This window comes from Nilaparvata lugens, chromosome 1, assembly GCF_014356525.2.
Source record: "Nilaparvata lugens isolate BPH chromosome 1, ASM1435652v1, whole genome shotgun sequence".
Taxonomy (NCBI): Eukaryota; Metazoa; Arthropoda; class Insecta; order Hemiptera; family Delphacidae; genus Nilaparvata; species Nilaparvata lugens.
The window spans coordinates 81,483,695-81,499,742 of NC_052504.1; the positions used below are offsets into that span (position 1 = coordinate 81,483,695).

At 34.3% G+C, this 16,048-nt stretch overlaps 2 protein-coding genes across 2 annotated transcripts; one reads left to right on the top strand and one right to left on the bottom strand.

The window, feature by feature from the left end:
- Positions 1-254: 254 nt before the first annotated feature.
- On the top strand, positions 255-5,619 carry LOC111048069 (F-box only protein 39). The gene is made up of 5 exons (XM_022333913.2): positions 255-1,074; positions 2,055-2,443; positions 4,222-4,380; positions 4,543-4,710; positions 5,037-5,619. Exons 1-5 carry the CDS (start codon positions 650-652, stop codon positions 5,195-5,197), a joined length of 1,302 nt encoding a protein of 433 aa, XP_022189605.1. The 5' UTR covers positions 255-649; the 3' UTR covers positions 5,198-5,619.
- Positions 5,620-5,910: 291 nt separating this feature from the next.
- On the bottom strand, positions 5,911-12,029 carry LOC111048068 (protein Red). The gene is made up of 3 exons (XM_022333912.2): positions 10,741-12,029; positions 9,088-9,390; positions 5,911-6,244 (listed from the first exon to the last, which is right to left on the bottom strand). The coding sequence occupies exons 1-3, from the start codon at positions 11,611-11,613 to the stop codon at positions 5,954-5,956; spliced, it is 1,467 nt and encodes a 488-aa protein (XP_022189604.1). The 5' UTR covers positions 11,614-12,029; the 3' UTR covers positions 5,911-5,953.
- Between the last annotated feature and the right edge of the window lie 4,019 nt (positions 12,030-16,048).

Consider the following 16,048-nt stretch of genomic DNA (forward strand, 5'->3'; position numbering starts at 1 on the left):
CTGTGCAAACGGCCCTAAAAATGATTGAATAGTCCAGTTTGCATGAAAAAAATTGTTTTAAGCTGCGTTTACACCAAAGTTATTAACAAAATGTTAATAACTTAATCCTTATAGATTCTATTTGATTGAACATAACTTATCATACACATGATGAACATATGTGTTTGTCAAGTTCTGTTCAATCTAATAGAATCTATAAGTTAACATTTTTTTGATAACTTTGGTGTAAACGCAGCTTCTTTAGAATTCTCTTATTTGTCGGTATCCAAGAAAACACTTAAAAATTAGAGCTACAATAGTGTTTCACAATTAGCACCAATGTATATACTTGGACTTGAAGGATTGCTGGCTGAATTGAATAAAATTGAGTAATTTACAAACGTCTGTTACTCAGCTTTCTAATATTACTATCTTTTTTCTATGCTACAATCCTGCAATGCACACATTTTATTGGTTCTTTCACAACCGATGTATGAATTGATGTGCATTTATTCATAGAAATCATATTTTTGTAAATGGTAACCAGGCAACAAAAAACATTTGGGATTAGCTATTCAAGTTGATGTTTTATTTTAAAATAATATGTCTTTCGATTTTAATGTTATGCTCCAAAACCTCAGTAATATTTTGACTATTAACTTTTTGGGAAATGACAACAAGTGTTTCGCCAACATGGGAACAATTGCCAATTCTAGTTTTAACCAAAGTGCTGAACTATTTGCAGCTAATGGATCGGCTTGTCGCTGGAAAAGTGTGCCAGTCTTGGCTGAAAGCCCTTGACTCGCCTTCCTTGTGGCGAACCATTTCCATTCACTTCGATCGAGATGTCTTTGTTCTGAACGAACTTTTGATCGAAGTTGCCCACAGGTATGGGCATTACACTACCAAACTGGAACTGGATTGGTCCAATCCTCAAATACATTTTATATTTCAAAGAGGCTTGGGCGTTTCCTTTTTAGACACTCTTTACCAGAAAAAGGTTCAAATTGAAGAACTCACCCTGAAAGAATTCGGATTTCATTACAGATGGACATTTAGACACCGATTAAATATAGTTTTAAATCAATTTCTTAGGTAAGTTGGCAAGCGTTTTGTTTAAAGCTTACAGTACTCCTTTTATAATCAAATCAATTGAATTTATTATAGTAGGCCTATCTTACTAGTGAGAAATATCTTCATTATTTAAACTACTTAGTTACCTATAATAAAACGCGCATATTTTGTCCAATGCGTTATTTTAAGGCACTCACAAAGTTCAGTAATTAATCTAATTATAATCATTTTGGTCCTGTTGATCCTTTTTTGATCAAGTATATGATTTTCGTGTTATGGAAAGTAAAATAAAATTTTTAGTAAGAAGAATAAAATCTTATAAACTTTTGTACACTATTTTGCTTTCTATTTCTAAATTACTCAAATAGTAATTGAATCGGTCTGAAGAGAAAGGAAACATGTCAAAAATCAGAATTTTTTAGGGGAGAGAAAAACTGAATACAGATAAAAGTATTAGGGTGATTAGGTATTAGATAAAGTATTCGTCATTAGGGTGCAAACTCTTTTAAGACAACAATTTTAATCCAGTATAAGCACTTATATAAGATTCACCCCTTAAAATTGAGTTTTTTGTTAACTTCCTTTCACTCATGATGATATAATAAATTATCACTCTTCAACTTTCACAATAAACACCTCAACCGAAAGCAATCTAACCTTAAAGAACGCATGAATGAAATGTAACCTATCAATAGCATAAAAATCACAACTGACAGTTGATTTTCGAATGTTTGGCGTTGAAAGGAAACATGTCTGTAATGACTTTCAGCTCCAATCGATGTATCCCACAGTAAACAACTCATTTCAACCATAAAAAATGATAAATTTTGACATGTTACCTTTCTCCTCAGGCCGATCAATTATAGTCCTTCTGGTCATGTTTGTCCTTTTTTGATTATGTACCTGATTTGGTACATTTACATTCTTATGGAAAGTAAAATAAATAAATAGTAATAAGAATGAAATCTCATAATCGTATATTCACTATTTTGCGTTGCAAGGTGCCAAAACAATCTGAAACTGTTTCGCATGATGAACGAACACGTGCGACCGAACGACGTGCTGCGACTGGTGAACGTGATCGCTCAGTCGTGCGGTCACGTGCTCCGACAGGTGGACCTCGGCAATGCGCTGAAGAAGGTGCAGCCGTTCCACTCCATCCCGCGTCTCATTGAGTCCATATCGCGATTGTCTGTGCTCACTGACCTCAGCATCAACTACAATGTCCTGTCTGACGGCATCCTACAAGCAATGGCCACAGCAAACAGTAACCTCATTAACTTCAACATCGTTGTCTCCGACACCCTCTCTTGGAACGCGCCGCTGTCTGAGCGGGCCTGGCAACAACTCAATAATAGCTGTCCGAACCTTCAGGTCTTCTTGAAGATAGGTAATATGCGATTCAAATGAAATCATCAAATTAGTATAGAAATTACAGGTACCTTCTCTATGTAAGTACAACTAGTGTTTATATTCAAAAGGAATATGAAGTCAAAAAGAATTGATTTTAAAACTTGAAAATGACATGACTGCTTGGAACTAGTTGTGGTTATATAAATGTTTATATAAAAGAGTATATAGAGGATACCACTATTTTCTATAATAATTAAAACTATTCAAGAAACCCTATAAGAATACTTTCTAAGAAAATCACCAAAGTTTGAAATAAATAATGATATTCATTTTTTTCAAATGTTAATAGAAAAGTTGTAGATAGTAGCAGCAAAGAGGATATAATAGTCGTTTTTGTAGAACGACTATTTATTTCGCCAAAATAAAAGATATTATAAAAATATCTTAATAAATATTATCTTATATCTAATGATGTCTTAAATATCATAATATACAAGACTATTATGAAAAATACAGTATACAATTTTCATTTCTATTTTTGCATGGTGGCAGTAATTGAATTTCCTCTTATAAAATGTATTTATTAATTAATTTATTAGAACAATTACAAATCATATAGATAATTATAACGGGGATCTGGAAGAGAGGAACAGGCTCAGCCCAAAACTACATTTCTCAGTTCTTTTAATTTTATAAACAGAAATATTTCAAAAAGATAAATTACATTTCACTTTCAATAATTTTAATTCGTATTTTCATAATATTTGCAGTATGAAGAAATTACTATTTACAATACAAGTATTGTATTAGAATAGAATAGAATTTTATTAGTCATTAAATATTTACAAAAAATACATCGCCTTCGTCAAAATACATCTTTTTTAAATATTCAAAGATATTTTCTCAACATTGTTGTATCCTCAATATTTACCCGAATTCTCAATATTAGCAAACAGAAGTTTTCAGTTTGGTAATAGCATACTAATGTAGATTTTTGTTTAATAATTATTAAATCACCAATTTTAATTGATAAGTGCATCTACGAATGAAAGAAAAATTCATCAATTTATTCAGTCATCTACCGGCGGTTCAGTTGTTCAGATATGATTAGGCTACTTTTCCATGGAAAACTAGGACATTTTTTTAATGTATTCATAAAAATCTTTGGTTTAGATTGATTCATAAAAAATAGTATGTTTTTCAATCTAGAGACCATTCAATTTGTTTGAATGATTTTTTTAAATTTAGTAATGGGTAAAACTTACTTGACGATATAGAATTTACTATATGAATTTACAGATTAATCCCAGGGAATAGAATACAATAAATACTGTATATGTAATTGCCTTCAAAATAAAATATTCCATTTTACTTCAAGTTGAAAATAGTCAGTCATCTCTCTACTGCTCATTACTGGATGAATACAACAGTTATGAAATCACCAATTTTAATTGATAAGTGCATCTACGAATGAAACAAAAATTCATCAATTTATCCAGTCATTTACCGGCGGTTCAGTTGTTGAGATATGATTAATAATATTAATCATACTTATTCTGAATACCTTTTTTTGTTAGGGCTAGGCTACTCTTAATTATGAAGAAATAAAAATAAAAATCGACGTACCCTTTTTTAATTTTACTCACAACATGTTTCAACATTGATGTCAAAATATCTTAAAAAAGGGTACTTGGATTTTTTGTTTTTATTTCCTGATTATTCTGAATATTATATTTCTCCAAATCACCCTAACTTCCCTACTTATAAATCAGTTAATAAATATGATCAACTTATTTATTTTTGTTCAATTTTCAGAGAAATTTAGTCATTTTGAAGAGCTGGTACCGATTTTAGCTCCAAATATTCCACTCAGGCGTTTCCATTTGTACAGTGGCAGGCATTGGGACCAAAGAATCATAAGAGATCTCCGAAGCTCCTTGAGTCTCCTCATAAACCAGTATTCTTCCACTCTAGGTGAGATTTTTTTATACAGAATTTTTAAAAAATTGTTTATTTGAAAAAGATAAACTAATAATACACCTGAAATCAATATTACTTGTAGAAAAAATTATACTACCTATACTTCAATATTTTTTATGCCGAAATTTTTCTGAAAACTAAATTTGATTTTTTCAGTCGACTTGATAATCAGTGTAAAAAATAACCGGGAAATGCTGGATGACCTTATTTTGGAATTGATCGACAAATGTGTAAAACTGGAAGACTTACAGTTCAATGGAGTTATTCGGGATTTTGAAATTATTAGGGAAATATTCGAGTACTTCAAAGCCAAAAATGTCACGAGTAAGTATTTGCAACATTAAATAATTCCATGATAATTAAACTCAACGTTTAAACAACTCAGATTATTGGTTTCAATCAGCCCAGTTAAACTACATTTTTGTGCCGAACATACTTGTCAACCCCTGTACACTATAATTTTTGTTGAAATATGCCTACTTTTAAACTATGATTGTTTCCAGTGTTTATAAATCGTGAGAATTTTGTGGATGCCTTATATAATTTGCTTAGTCAATTCAGTCTATTTATCCAAGAAGGTAATTAATAATATATATATATATCAGGGAAAATGAATTTATCATTCATATTATCTCTATATTCTTTTGCAGAATTCAAAACGTTCAACCTCCATCCACGTGAAATAAATTCTCGAAATCGTGAGATAATCAGAGAGATAATGACCGACCATAGAGAATATTTTAATAGAAATGATTTGAATTACAGTATTGGGGAAAATCAAATTCAATCAGTTTTTTATTATTACATGTAGAAAAAAGTGAAATGTTATCGTAATTATCCAATTTATTGATCACTTAGATGAGCATATATACATGTAAATTAAAGTCCTACTAATTTCAATAGAAATTATTTGAATTACAGTATTGGAGAAAATCAAACTCAATCATTTTTTTATTATTACATGTATGAAAAAGTGAAATGTTATCGCGATCATCCAATTTATTGATAACTTGAAGGTGTATATTTACATGTAAATTTAAGTTCAATTCTATTCATCCATGCGATACGATTTGAGATTTTTAAAATGATATTCCTAGTTAATCTCACGTCTGCTTATGAGTAGCCGAGTTAACTAACAGTTCAGCATTAGAAAATACATATATTTTCACTTATTGATTAAAATAAAAACGAGAAAAACATTATCCGATGTAATAAAATACTTCATTATTGGATTATTTAATCTCTATTGCCAATAAAATTATTTTTTATGGACATGCCAGTACCTTAGTAAGATGGTACTCGTGGAAAATTTCAATAAGGCTCGTATATTGTCCAAGTCTCAACCTGTTCTATTCAGAGTACAAACGTACCTTCATTCTATTCATATAATGATATTGCGTTCTATCTTCATAAAATTTCTCTTATCTGAATAGAATACTGGTTCACGTGAATCCACGCATTTAGTTTTTAAAGTAGACTGGAGTTCAGAAATTTGAATAGGCTAAACGAAGAAAATATTCTACATAAAAATGTACATACGTTTATTGGAAAAATATAGCGTCGATGATTAATACTTGGGCATCTTGAAGTGAGAAGATCCGTCCTTTTCGGGAGCTTTGCGCTTCTGAATGATGTTCTGTATCTTGTTCCACTCGCGATCCAGCTCGGCGCGCTCGTTCTTCTCCTTGTTGTACTTGCGCGTGCGTCGGCCGTCGGCCATTTTGACGCCGTACTGGAAGGCGGCCTTGGGCAGCGCCTCCTTGGTGTTCATGTACTGGCTGTACTCCTCCTGAGTGTCGAAGTCCCATCTACCGACCGGCCCCTTCTTGTTGCCTAGGTCCATTTTCGTGTAGTCAACCTGTCACAAAAATGACATTTTCAACTAAAAGTCACTTACAAAATATCCAATAATAAATATGAAAATGAATATCAAATATCAAGTTAATATAGAATATTAATTATTAAAAAAGATACAAAGTTTCTTTCATTGCAATTAATCAAGTGGGATGTGATACAAGTGAACTATTAATCCGATTCTGCTTACAAATTTCTGACTATTCTCAGAAGAATAGTAACAATCTAAATTAATTAAGTGGGATGTTATATAAGTGAACTATTAATCCGAATTTGATTACAAATTTCTTAGAAGAAAACTAACAATCTAGGTCTAAATTGATTAATCAAGGGGGATGTTATAAGTTAACTATTAATCCGATTTTTCTTAAAAATTTTCCGAAGAATAGTAACAATCTAAAAGGTTGATATCAACCTGGATTCGCACACAACAGTAACGGTGAAAATATAATTAGCATAAGTTCTAATGGGATTATTCATACTCGATCGGCCGGGCTGAATGCGAATAGTTCAATTGGAACGCGTGGGAATTATAATTTCACTGTCACTGTTGTGTGCGAATTGTGTCACTTTATATGGAGCTGCACAAACTCAACTCCAAAAATTGCTACGATTATAAAAAGCAATCATTTTACTTAATTCGTGAAAGTCTATTTCTTGTAATCGTTTCTGATTTTAAAGTACCTATTGACCTACTGATTTTTAGATTGAACCACTTCTTGCGCATTTTTGAATACCATGATCCACATATTTGAAATATGAATGAAGATATTATCGTACTTGGATTCTGAAGTGGGTGGGAATATAAGCTACTGAATTTTATGAAACTATTTCAAAACATCAAGCTCATATTTTTCTATTCATGTGAGATTCAGGTCTTTACACTGTTGGGCACATTTTTAACCGTCGAGGATAACAATAAAAACCTATTTACTCACATTACAAACATTATCAAGTTGAAGCTTATATTATCAAGATTGTTGGCTCATGGTCCTGAGTAGTAAAATTTGTGTTGTATGCACGTAATCGAAAAGAGGTTCACAACCAAGATTAATATTATTCACCGAAATTCATGGTTTACTAGTTTTGATACAACTGAGCAGTTAATTTTCAATTTTTCAACTCAACTTGTAACAAATACTTTGCAGTCCATTCTCTCAACTATAATTTGAGAAGAATACTTGACAATATCTTTCATCTCAGCAAATGTTTTGCTGAGGGTGATGTCACATGAGCGACAGCTTGTGCGAGGGTAACAAGACGGATGATGATGATGATAAAGCCTACAGCTTTAGGTAAGTGTTCCGAACCACCAGGAAGCGATTTACTCATAAACGATTATATAGGATATGACTCGGCTCTGCAATTGGTCAAGGTTCCAAAGGGAGTAGCAGGCGAATTAATCTTGACTTAGGTATCTCAGAGTGCAAAGAAACATAGTGGAGCGGCGAAGGTAGATTCAAGCTTGAGAGTAATGCATTTAATGCATGTAATTAGATAATGGCGCATTCTGATGGCGAATAGTGGAGCAGTATGTACGCCATCATTTAAATGCATGCATTACATTCAACACTCAAGATTGTTTCGCCGCTCCAATAATATATTTTCACCATAAGCGATAGTTTATCAGCGTGACCACTGTGTCAACCGCTTCCTCATTGCCAGCATTGAATATACAAAACTTAAATGCTTCCTATTCAAACGATGCTCTGAAATGAATTTTCCAAAGCAGTCTTATACACAACATAATTATTAATATAAGGAATATGTATAACCATAGGTGGAGGATAGCTTAAGAAGATATACCATAGTATAGTGTTTTTGAAACATATTATGATGATGACAAGAAATGCTGCTCGAAGAGTTATAAATGGCTTCAAAGCTGGGGAAAGGTCCTTTAAAAGCATACAGCATTTCTCATACCTGAGTGTTGACGTGCCAATAAAGTGAGTGATGAGATAAATCAAAAAGAGATAGCTGGAAATCGTGCCTACTTTGCGAATATTAAATTAATTACATCTCGTTCACTATCTAGAGCAACCAAGCTCAAAATTTACAAGACACTGATAATACAATAGTATTACATGGAATTTAAATGCAGTTGAAACATTTAAACTGAGAGTTTTCGAAAGAAAGATTATGACGCGCATATATGGAGGCATCAATGTCAATGGAATCTGGAGGAGACGGTCAAATGATTAAATAAATGAAATTCCAAAGGGTGAGGATGTGGTAAGATTCATTAAGTCACAAAGATTACGCTGGGCTGGTCATGTTGAGAGAATGGCAGATCAGCGAATGCCGAAAGCAATTTATAAGTGGAGGAGAAATTTATGGAGTACAATTTATAGTGATTTATAGAAAGCAAATTAAAGAGTGGATGAAGAGTAGGAGATGGCAGGGGAGGCCACGCAATCTATGGAGAGATGAAGTGGGGGATGATCTCCAGAGGATGGGGTTATGGTATGGAGACGAAAGGCATGTGAACGTGATGTGTGGAGGGCTCTAGTGCGAGAGGCTTAAGCTCACATCGAGTTGTAAAAAGAAGAAGAAGAAAGTGCGCCTATGTTCCAAAATTTCACTGTTAACTCAAGCTGATAGTCCCAGTAGTGGAACTACTGGTAGAACTACTGTGACGTTTATAGTCTCTCATAGTGTACCGTTATTACACTCTCACCCGGCCAAAACAGTAATAATAAACAACAGTCGACAGTATTTATAATACTATCGACTATTACGACTATATACAGCTTGACTTGACAAAAAAACGGCTTGAAATTTGGAACATGAACGACCTATACCATGGGATATATTTTAATGCTATCTGTTCTCTGCGGTGTAACTTACCTCATCGTCAGAATCGTCAATAGCGTCCTGCATCTCGTCCTGACCTGGATAACACTCAGCATAGCCGGTGGGCTCGGCAGCCAGCCGGGAGAGGATGCCGACCGCCTTGGTGTCCTTCTTCGACTCGGCCGCCTTCTTCTTGTCGATGTCAGCAAAAGTGGGCGCGGCCGGAGCCGCAGTGGCCGCTGCCTTCTCCTCCCGCTCGTCGCTCGCAAAGTACTTGGACGTCTTCTTCTTTGACTCGGAACGTTTCTCGGTGGACGGCACGTAATCGGTGAGATCCGGGTAGATTGGTTCTTCCACCTGCAACACAGCGACCACATTACATTCAACAGTTAAAACTTGAGATGATCTACTATTTTGATTCGTCAAACAATTAACTAGACATATATGTTTTTTCTCAAATATGATTCAAAAATTGATTATACATGTTTTCTCTTGAATATGCTTTAAATGTCTTGAAATATAAAACTCGAATAAAATTAAACGTAATGTAGAAATCAAATCAAGAAAATTAACGGTGCAGCGATAGAAAACTGAAGCTGACCTGAAGATAGTGCGATCTAAAAAACTCTTACACCAGACCTGATCCAGCCAGGTTTCTTGGCATTCATTTATTTTAAAGCTCTCGACCATTATTGCAATTCGACAAAAACCAATATTCTAATTTTAAAATTATTTCCACAATGAGTTATGAATAGAATCCGAAAAATTTCAAAGTTTTATGCCGGTTTTACCAAACTCTGAGAAACATAGTCAAATCATTTACGATTTACTAAGGCCCATTTCACACCAAAGCTGGGCCGGGCCGAGCGGAGTCTGCCTGCGTTCGCACTAAAGCCGATTCAATCAGTGGGTTTTCCAACCTTGAAGTGAGAACTCACTACGTGGGAAGATCGAACTAAACTGAAAGAAGGCAGAATCCGCTTGGCCGAAAACGCTCGAGTTCGGTGTCAAGCCGACTACACAAATCCGCTCGGCTCGGCCCGGCGTTGATTTGAATGCTCCCAACTAAATCCTGCATAGTTAGCGCGCACGCGGATTCCGCTCGGATCGGCTCGGCCCAGCTTTGGTGTGAAACACCACTAAGAGTGAACTTGAATTTCTATGGCGATAATTTATTACTATCGATAATTCCAGTGATCACTTGAAAATCGCACCCGGCTTCACCATGTTCAAATGTTTTGTCCGAAATTGGTGAAACCGGGCAAGGGAATTTAACTTTAATTGCTTGTGTTCAAATTCAGAAATTTATTGATAACAGTCATAGGCTAACATAAATATAGCCTACTATCTTGGCCATTATTGTTATTCTCGAAACCTGAACTATTTTTCTTAAGAAACTAGTTTTTTGTACACCAATTGAGAAACTGAAGCCTTAAGAAAATCTTCGATGATTATTCACTTCACCTTTGACTATTTATAAGTATTCCGGACAGATTTCTCATAATATTTAGTACGGTAGTTTTCTTAAGAATAAAAAGCTTGGTGTTCCAAAGCAATCATAAGAGCCAGAGACGTAAATCTTGGTAATATGTTCAAGTGAATGTAATCTGAAAATGACCAAAAGTATTCCAGATGTCAGTCCAAAACTATATAACTGACCATCGAAAGTAAAAAATGGCTAGTTATATTGAAGGTATAGTAACTTACATGTGCTTTATCCTTCCTTTTGGATTTCTTTGACTGTCTTGGACCTTGTCTCAGATACGACAGAATTTGAGCTAATTTGTTGATGACTATGTCATTGGTTGTTAATGTGGGAGTGGTTTCAAAGCTAGGAACATCGGCTTTACTCCTGATCAACGTTGTGGGTATGTCGCTATCAATCATCTCTTCCTGTAGATCAACAACATAAGCCATGCGGCCTGGAGCAAACATAGGATTTCTTTCAACTTCAAAGTTACCCAAAGCTACTCTGTAAACATTTCTTCCAAGCCTGGTTTTAAATTGCATTTCCTCTTCTTCTTTCTTTTTCTCTTTTTTGGGTTTTGAAACAAGTTTCTCCATTTCTTCTTCCTGTTCTTGTTCTTTTACTTGTATCTCACTTCTGACTTTCTGTAAAAGAGCATAATCCAAACCTTTCACCAAGTGAGTATGTTCCATGTCACCTCCCAAAAATTTTGACTCTTGAATCATTTGACGTCTTCTTTCGGCAGCATCCAGACCTGACTTGACATCGGGTGCAACAGCTCTATATCCACTAGCAGAAGCTAGTGGGTCCTCAGCTTGGTAATCTTGGTTTGTACCCTCGCGTCTTTCTTTAGCTCGATCCCTATACTTCTCAGCTAGTTCTGCCATTTTGCATTCTTCCTGTTTTTTGAGTTTGGCGTAAAAGCTCTTCTTTTTACGACGAGCTTCAGCCCTGTCATCTTCTTCTGGGTGACTAGTGACTGTGTCATGAGTGCCTGGTGTCTGAGGAACTGAAGACGGAATAGCTGCTGGGATAGAAGACCTAGGAGTCATCAACAACTTCCTGAAGTCATCATTTGTAAGACGCCTTTCACTTTCTTCTTCGTAATCCATTGTGTTGTTGTATATTCAAGTAAAATAGACCTAGATGTGCTTATCAACAACAAAACAAAAGGTTAAGAAGATGTTACTAATATTTCAAAGTAGCAAAATTAAAATGCATTACTCAATTTGATGAAACATAACTATTTCACAAGAGTTTTATGTAATTTATTAGTCACAAAATAATCAATCACAACATAACCTTTTCTTTCACAATCACTTAAATCAACAACACTGAGATAAAGCACAACTCTTGTACAGTAAAATAATTTTAATAAGATGAATCAATGTTTTTCTCAGTATTATTAACAGAATAATTGAAGAAATATGAATTTAAATTAGTTTTAAAGGGTAGTTTTCAATCCACTTCACTTTCTCGGTTTTTGACACTCTGATCACAGAGAATACACACACAAGTGAAACATCAGTACAGATGTACTACTCAATGAACAAAACGCCATCTTGAAGAGAATTAGATTTGCCGCTAATTTTAAATTACTCGAACAGAATATTCACTCTGAAAATACTATGAGATCAAATAAATCAGATCAATTTGGATTAAAATGTTATATCTAAACATATTCTACGACTAGTAGTCTGTGAACAGTAGACCTCGCGCAGTTATAAACCGCAGCCTCCTCTTATAATGTTCATCAGAGTAAATCCTGTCTTTATGTCCACAAAGTAGGAGAACATCCTCTTCTCTGTGGTACCGTATGTCGTGTCGGAGAGATATGGGTGTGAAAACGGCTAATGGCTGTTGGGGTTGATGTATCAAAAATACCAACATCAAAAGCACGGAATAAACATACCAGTTTGTTAGTGCTTCTCTACTCTGTGTCAAAAGCTAATCTCCTTCAAGACATACTGTCAACAGGACAGCCCGAGTTCAAAGCAGAGAAAGTTCGAGAGCTATGTTATGTTATTTTAGTTATTAATTGCATGCGTTATTGCACGCAATCAATAGTTAATTTATTTAATCACAATGGAGACAACGGGTTTCCCCAAATATGTCTCCTTAACAATAAAAATTGTACAGATACAAATGAAAAAAGAAAATGATAAGAATAATACGAACTTATGCAATAATAAATAATACAAACAACAAAAATACCACCTAATTCAAAAATGAAAAATACAAAGATTTCAAATACTTATGAAAAAATTAAAAATAAAACAAATTAAGAATTCAAAATTCAAAACTTATGAAAAAATTGAAGAATATAATAACAAATGAACAAAAATTTTATCAATAGAATAAATAACATTTATAACTGAATGACGTCCCAAACCATATGCACATCCACACTGATACACCAACTATTTATTTGATCAGATAATGCTTACACAAGATTTAATAATCATATTAATAACGCTTTGCGGAATTTAGCGCAAGAATCCCAGAATACATCTGAGCGACCAGACAAGCTGTTATAAGTTCTTTGCATCCTATTTAATAGTGCATAAATATTGCATTCAATGAGGCATGCAATTTATAGTCTACACAGCTGCTGATTTTTTACCAAGTTGCATTGGGTTATTGAATTGCATGTGTCATGGCATGCGTTTTTTAATCCACTCGACAGCTGATTTATGATGAATAATAATTCTATAGTCTGATTTTTACTCTAATATTGGCATATGAAGGAGGCTCCTTTTTCCTTTTATATTATCCTTGAAATGCAAAATTTCCAAAAACCTTGTATATAAGTCAACGCACAATTTAAAAAGGAACATACCTGTCAAATTTCATGAAAATCTATCACCGCGTTTCGCCGTAAATGCGCAACATATAAACATTTAAACATTAAGAGAAATGCCAAACCGTCGACTTGAATCTTAGATCTCACTTCGCTCGGTCAACAATGTATATGCATGGTTATCCAGTATTCGGTGATTGATGAAAACTTGATCAATGCTGATTCAAGCTACAAATTTTTTGACAGGCCTGAACAGAGGAAACTAAGGACCAATCTACCTCTTCGGGACTACAGCATCAAGACTACTATAGTGAGGTTCACGTTATATTGGCAGTGTTTAATTAGCAATGCTATTGCTACCCTTGTCTATTATTCAACAAAGCGGATACGGTAGTGCAGTCTCTTTCTCGCTTTGCTCTGTTACCAAGTCGTCTTTTAACAATGTAGAATCAATAACTAGTAGTTCTATGAACAGTAGACCTTGAGTTGAACAGTTAGACCTCCTCTCATACTGTTATGAAAATGAATTCTGTCGTGTCGGTGAGATATCAGTGTATAAACGACTAATGGCTGTTTGTGTTTTTGTATCAACAATGCTAATAATTTGATGTGAACAGCTATGCTATTATCATCAAAAGCTTACATAGCTGAAAGCAGAGAAAAGCCGGGAGAAAATACTATGCTACTTCGAGTTATCAATAATTGCAGGCCTCACTGCAAGCAATTAATGGTCCACAGGACAGCTGATGTTTTACTAAGTTATATTGAGATATTAATTGCATGCAATTAATAATCCACTCAACAGCTAATTTATGATGAATAATTCTATAGTCTGATTTTTACTCTAATATTGGCATATGGGCGTACTCTAATATTGGGGAGTCCGATGGTAGCAAGCATTCAAAAGGCACACCAGTGTTTAATGTTAAGTCGGGCCTAGGCCACAAACTCAAGTTCTGTCGTAAATTTGTCAAACTCTTTAAATCAGGATGATATGAAGGGCGCTCCTTTTCCTATTATATCATCCTTAAAATGCAAAATTTTCAAAATCCTTGTATATTCGTCGACGCGAAATTTAAAAAGAAACATACCTGTCAAATTTCATGAAAATCTATTACCGCGTTTTGCCGTGAATGCGGCGAAACCGTCGACTTGAATCTTAGATCTCACTTTGCTCGGTCAATTACTTAACAAAATATTTCATCTTAATTATGAAAATTCATTTTGAAATTATTGGGAAATATAATTTATTACTTGATGAGATATAATTGCAGATTTTAAATGAGAATGAACAGTTAATATTACATCAATAAACCTGTATCAGCTACCATCTATAGAAGGCTCAAATCAGAATAAAAACATATTAATTTGTTGATCGAATCAAAACATGATCGGTAATGTTGTTCTTCACTGCCATTATAATGTGGACCTCACTAAATGCATAACATTTGATTATACAGCTGGGAGAGTGTCTGCCCGCAACCATGCAGTAATTTTATAAATAGGAATTAAGCATGCTCAGCTCCACTCAACCAGGGGTGCCAACAGCATGTTTTGATGTTGCAAGTTGTGACATGAAGCTAAGTTTTGGGGGCATTTTTAGAAAGAACTATGGAAAATTGGGGGTACTTTTTCAATATACAGTTTTTGACCGTGCGAAGTGAGGTCTAAGATTCAAGTCGATGGTTTGGCATTTCTCTCAATGTTTAAATGTTTATAAGTTACACATTTATGCAGTAATAGATTTTCATGAAATTTGACAAGTATATTCTTTTTTTAATTGCGTGTCGACGTATATACAAGGTTTTTTTTTAAATTTCGCATTTCAAGGATAATATAAAAGGAAGAAGGAGCCTCCATTATAGGAGCCTCATATGCCAATATTAGAGTAAAAATGAGAATATAGAATTATTTATCATAAGTCAGCTGAAATCAGCTGACAAGTGATTACAGAGGTGTGTGGAGGAGCCAGTCTATTGCTGTTTTGACGTGACAACATCTTATAAATTGGTTTGCCGGGTGACACTTCAAGAAACTGTGTTACGTTCCCACGTTATGCGCTCACAATGAGAGTGAGTGAGAGCGTTCATTTCAGTTCACGGTCGTCTGGAAAGAGCACGAATAGGAGCAGTGGCGAGCAACGCAGCAGCAACCCGAAGGCATTCACCTGGAGAGAGAGTGAAACGGAGCAATCTCCTGCGACTGTGCCACTACTTAGTGAATAGGTTATGTGAATAAGTATAAGTGAATAGGTATAAGTGTAAGTATAATAGGTATAAGTGAATAGGTTATGTTGTAGTAATCACAATGTTGTGGTAGTTTTCAATCACAAAAGTAGTATAAATCGTTTCTCAGCCAATAATAATTTGTTTAACTTGAAAAAATGAGTGCGACTTGCTATGTAAAAAATTGAATCGAGCACAGTTAATCGAGCAGTTTCGCCTAAGAGCGAAAGAGACAGAGTGATTTTGTTGAGGAAGTGTGAAGGTAAAAATAGAATTTTGTTAATATGAAATTCAGTGCGAGATTCTTTGTATAAATTAATGTTTTAAATATAATTCTTTGTATAAATAAATGTTTTAAATTGTTACTATTATTTCATCCTTCTTCCTACTATAGGAATGAATATTCACATTAAAATTATTTTACCACTCAAAGTTGTTGTCACGTAAAACTTTGGCCCATATACCAACTTTACAGGCAACTATGCAATTTTTTTTCATAAGGTCTACTGTTCACAGAACTAC

Coding starts and splice junctions, on each gene's coding strand:
- LOC111048069 (XM_022333913.2), top strand. CDS start 650: ATGACAACAAGTGTTTCGCCAACATGGGAACAATTGCCAATTCTAGTT. Junction 1,075..2,054: donor GTTTTAAATCAATTTCTTAG/GTAAGTTGGCAA, acceptor TTGCGTTGCAAG/GTGCCAAAACAATCTGAAAC. Junction 4,711..5,036: donor CAAAGCCAAAAATGTCACGA/GTAAGTATTTGC, acceptor ATTCTTTTGCAG/AATTCAAAACGTTCAACCTC.
- LOC111048068 (XM_022333912.2), bottom strand. CDS start 11,613: ATGGATTACGAAGAAGAAAGTGAAAGGCGTCTTACAAATGATGACTTC. Junction 9,391..10,740: donor AAAGGAAGGATAAAGCACAT/GTAAGTTACTAT, acceptor GCTGTGTTGCAG/GTGGAAGAACCAATCTACCC. Junction 6,245..9,087: donor TTGACGATTCTGACGATGAG/GTAAGTTACACC, acceptor TTTTTGTGACAG/GTTGACTACACGAAAATGGA.